Source organism: Mandrillus leucophaeus, unplaced genomic scaffold (assembly GCF_000951045.1).
Source record: "Mandrillus leucophaeus isolate KB7577 unplaced genomic scaffold, Mleu.le_1.0 Scaffold1398, whole genome shotgun sequence".
NCBI classification, from domain to species: Eukaryota; Metazoa; Chordata; class Mammalia; order Primates; family Cercopithecidae; genus Mandrillus; species Mandrillus leucophaeus.
This window is the reverse complement of record NW_012101363.1, coordinates 59,901-64,435: the sequence shown is the minus strand read 5'-3', so window position 1 is coordinate 64,435 and position 4,535 is coordinate 59,901. Positions and strand designations below refer to the sequence as shown.

The window sequence follows — 4,535 nt, the reverse complement described above, 5'->3', positions numbered from 1 at the left end:
GCCGAGATCTTACTTTGATGTAAAGTATCAAGCTATCCTGCTGTTGTGTTCCACCCCTCATTCTTCAGTCTCCTCTGCTGCTTCTATTCACAGCAGTGTTTGATTTCACACATTTATCAGTCAAGCACCCACTTGTTAACAGTAGCCACTTATTTTTGGCCCTTGTGATATCCATCAAACACAATTTTAATCATAACTAAACACAACATTAACTTAATCATAATTATGACTATACATATATGATCCTCTTCCTTAACAAATAATACCTATTAAATTGTTAGATGATAACATCATGACATTTCTTCTTATAAATCTATGAATCTTAGCATAGGGCAGCAGCTCAGCCTGTTTAGGTTCAGCATAATGTGCTACCTTTCCTATTCTGATGAAATTTCTCCATTTGACCTCAGTCAGGGCTACCCAGCCCACAGACTTCTATTGTCCACAAATTTACTTTTTCCTGCTCTCTCTAACCCAGTCCAACATATCATTTGTTGCAATCAATATGACTTCGTTTCTCAATCCAGTTGGCTTTGTTGGATCTTGATTTGTTTGCCTTCTTGCAAGTCTTTCAATTCCATTTGAAACTTTTTTCCCACTCCCCAAAGAAAAAACTGTCAATCAAAAATTATATGCCTAAGAAAGCTATAGAACAACACTAAAGACAAAATATGCATCTGACTAAGATCTACAAGCATCTGTAAGGAACTCAAATGAATTTGCAAGAGAAAAACAACTCCATTAAAAAGTGGTAAAGGATATGAACAGACATTTTTGAAATGAAGACATGAGGGCTGGGCGCCACCTCACGCCTGTAATCCCAGTACTTTGGGAAGCCAAGGCGGGCAGATCATGAGTTCAGGAGATCAAGACCTGCCTGGCTAACACGGTGAAACCCCGTCTCTACTAAAAGTACAAAAAATTAGCCGGGCTTGGTGGCATGCGCCTGTAGTCCCAGCTACTCAGGAAGCTGAGGCAGGAGAATCGCTTGAACCTGGGAGGCGGAGGTTGCAGTTAGCCAAGATCGCACCACTGAACTCCAGCCTGGGTGACAGAACGAGACTCTGTCTCAAAAAACAACAACAAAAAAAGACACACATGCGGCCAAGAAGCGTATGATAAAAAGCTCAATATCACTGATCATTAGAGAAATGCAAATCAAAACCACAATGAGACGCCATCTCACACCATTCAGAATGGCTAGTTACTATTAAAAGGTTAAAAAAAAATGATGCTGGTGAAGCAGTGGAGAAAAGGGAAACACTTATACACTGTTAGTGAAAGTGTAAATTAGTTCAATAATTGTGGAAAGCTGTATCGCAATTTCTTAAAGAGTTAAAAGCAGAACCACCATTTGACACAGCGATCCCATTACTGGGTATATACCCAGAGGAATATACATTATTCTGCCATAAAGACACATGCATATGAATGTTCACTGCAGCACTACTCACAATGGTAAAGATGTGGAATCAACCTAAATGTTCATCAATGACATTGGATACTAAAAATGTGGTACAGGCCGCATCCCCAGCCCACGGCCATGGCCGCCTACAAACTGGTGCTCATCCGGCATGGCGAGAGCGCATGGAACCAGGACAACCGCTTCAGCGGCTGGTACCACGCTGACCCAGCGGAGCCCAGCGGGCCCCGAGGAGGCGAAGCACGGAGGGCAGGCTCTGAAAGATGCTGGCTATGAGTTTGACATCTGCTTCACCTCAGTGCAGAAGAGAGCGATCCGGACCCTCTGGACAGTGCTAGATGCCATTGATCAGATGTGGCTGCCAGTGGTGAGGACCTGGCGCCTCAATGAGCGGCAATGTGGGGGTCTAACAGCTCTCAATAAAGCAGAAACTGCAGCAAAGCATGGTGAGGCCCAGGTGAAGATCTGGAGGCGCTCCTATGATGTCCCACCACCTCCGATGGAGGCCGACCACCCTTTCTACAGCAACATCAGTAAGGATCGCAGGTATGCAGACCTCACAAAAGATCAGCTACCCTCCTGTGAGAGTCTGAAGGACACTATTGCCAGAGCTCTCACCTTCTGGAATAAAGAAATAGTTGCCCAGATCAAGGAGGGGAAATGTGTACTGATTGCAGCCCATGGCAACAGCCTCCGGGGCATTGTCAAGCATCTAGAGGGTCTCTCTAAAGAGGCTATCATGGAGCTGAACCTGCTGACTGGTATTCCCAATGTCTATGAATTGGACAAGAACTTGAAGCCTATCAAGCCCATGCAGTTCCTGGGGGATGAAGAGATGGTGGGCAAAGCCATGGAAGCTGTGGCTGCCCAGGGCAAGGCCAAGAAGTGAAGGCCAGCGGGGAGGATACTGTCCCCAGGAGCACCCTTCCTGCCCGTCTTGTCCCTCTGCCCCTCCCACCTGCACATGTCACACTGACCACATCTGTAGACATCTTGAGTTGTAGCTGCAGATGGGGACAAGTGGCTCCCATTTGCATTTTAGCCTTTTTTGTCTCCTGCACCCACTCCCTTCATACAATCTAGTCAGAATGGCACTTCTAGAGCATAGGTTCTCAGTCCAAGCTCTGGAAAAGCTCCCCTTAGCCAACAGAGTTTAAAGGTAGTGACTTGGGTTTTTGCGAGTTCTTTGTTTACTAAGGACGTGTGGGGAGGAACCATGCTAAGCCATGACCAATGAGGAGAAGCAACAGAGCCCGTCTGTCCCCAGGAGCCAGTCCTCTGCTCTTCTGCAGTCAGGCCACTGCCTGGGGACTCTAGTCATTCCAGTGGAAGATGAATGTAACCTGCATGGTGATATGACAACTGTTCCCTCACTGACACCAGAGGAGCTGGCTCTAGAAGTTTGGGATCAATCCTGAATTTAGTTATGTGTTACATTTACTTTTATTACAAAAAAATAGTATATATAATTAATGCAAAACAGTAACCCTTCTGGGGTTTCTTGTGGCGGTTGAAATAGTCCCACATGTGGTCATCAGAAAATAAGCCATTCCTCATACAGTATGGGATCAGTTCCTTGACCTCTGAGGGGCAGGAGTGCTTCCTGCTGTGTGCGTGAGAATCCCTTCTTGCCTCGTTTCGTGGCAGTGAAACGCCCCTTGGTCCTGTCCAAGTGTGTCTTTCACTGATTTCTAAATCATGTTCTAGTTGCTTGACCCTGCCACATGGGTCCAGTGTTCATCTCAACATAACTGTACTAAATGCTTTTCCCAGATCACTATAATAAAGGAGTGATGTGCAGTAAAAAAAAAAAAAAAAAATGTGGTACATGCCCACCATGGAATATTATTTAAGTATAATAGAATGAGATCACATCATTTGCAAAGACATGGATGAAGCTGGAGGACATTATCTTTAGCAAACTAACACAGGAACAGAAAACCCAACACCGCATGGTCTCACTTAAAAGTGGGAGGTAGACCGGGTACCGTGATTCACCCCTGTAATCCCACCACTTTGAGAGGCCAAGGCAGGAGGATCACCACCTGAGGCCAGGAGTTTGAGACCAGCCTGGCCAACATGGAGAAATCCCATCTCTACTAAAAATACAAAATTAGCTTGGTGTGGTGGTGGACACCTGTAATCCCAGCTACTCTGGAGGCTGAGGCAGGAGAATCGCTTGAACCCAGGAGGCAGAGGTTGCAGTGAGCTGACATCATGCCACTGCACTCCAGCCTGGGTAACAGAGTGAGACTCCGTCTCAAAAAGACAAACAAACAAACAAAAAAAGTGGGAGGTAAATTACGAGAACTCATGAACTCATGAAGAAAGACGTTTCCCAGACACTGGGATATATACTTGAATGTGGAAGGAAGGTGGGAGGAGGGAGAGAAGCAGAAAAGGTAACTACTGAGTACTGGGCTTAATGTCTGGGTGATGAAGTAATCCGTACAACAAACCCTCATGACATGAGTTTACCTATATAACAAACCTTCACATGTACCTCCAAATAGAAAAATTTTTAAAAATATCAGCATTAACTATAACAATTAGAGTCATAATCTTTTATAACACAAGAAATTTTGAGTAATTTGTTAATTGTTCCAGTGGCTTATTCTCACACAATATTCTTTCTGATTATTTCTTGTTAACTGCAGAGAAACAGTAGAAATGTGAAATACTAAAAATTAAAAATAAATACACTGAAAAACACAAATTCTCAAAAAAAAGTTAAGAAGAAATAAAATATAGAAATAGCTCTACATAGAAATCAATGCAACATATTAATAGATCTATATAACAAAGAAAGAGATCAAATTAATTAGAACCTTTACACAAATAAAAGCCCCAGGACAAATGGCTTAACCGGTAAATTCTATTAAGCATTCAATAAAGAATTAATACTGGGCCGGGGGTGGTGGCTCACACCTGTAATCCCAGCACTTTGGGAGGCTGAGGTGGATGGATCGCCTGAGGTCGGGAGTTCAAGACCAGCCTGACCAACATGGAGAAACCCCGTCTCTACTAAAAATATAAAATTAGCCAAGTGTGGTAGTGCATGCCTGTAATCCCAGCTATTTGGGAAGCTGAGGCAGAAGAATCGCTTGAATCC

General features: G+C 44.0%; 1 protein-coding gene across 2 annotated transcripts; it reads left to right on the top strand.

Annotated features, from left to right (window-relative positions):
- The first annotated feature begins 1,527 nt into the window (after positions 1-1,527).
- On the top strand, positions 1,528-2,893 carry LOC105534833 (phosphoglycerate mutase 1-like). Of its 2 annotated transcripts, XM_011973717.1 has the most exons (2): positions 1,532-2,270; positions 2,301-2,327. In XM_011973717.1, exons 1-2 carry the CDS (start codon positions 1,575-1,577, stop codon positions 2,310-2,312), a joined length of 708 nt encoding a protein of 235 aa, XP_011829107.1. In that variant the 5' UTR covers positions 1,532-1,574; the 3' UTR covers positions 2,313-2,327. The 2 variants fall into 2 exon arrangements, with proteins under 2 accessions (XP_011829106.1, XP_011829107.1); XM_011973716.1 differs by having other exon boundaries at positions 1,528-2,893.
- The last annotated feature ends 1,642 nt before the right edge of the window (positions 2,894-4,535 follow it).

Excerpts from the sequence above, each read along its gene's own strand:
- LOC105534833 (XM_011973716.1), top strand. The coding sequence starts at position 1,575 with ATGGCGAGAGCGCATGGAACCAGGACAACCGCTTCAGCGGCTGGTACC.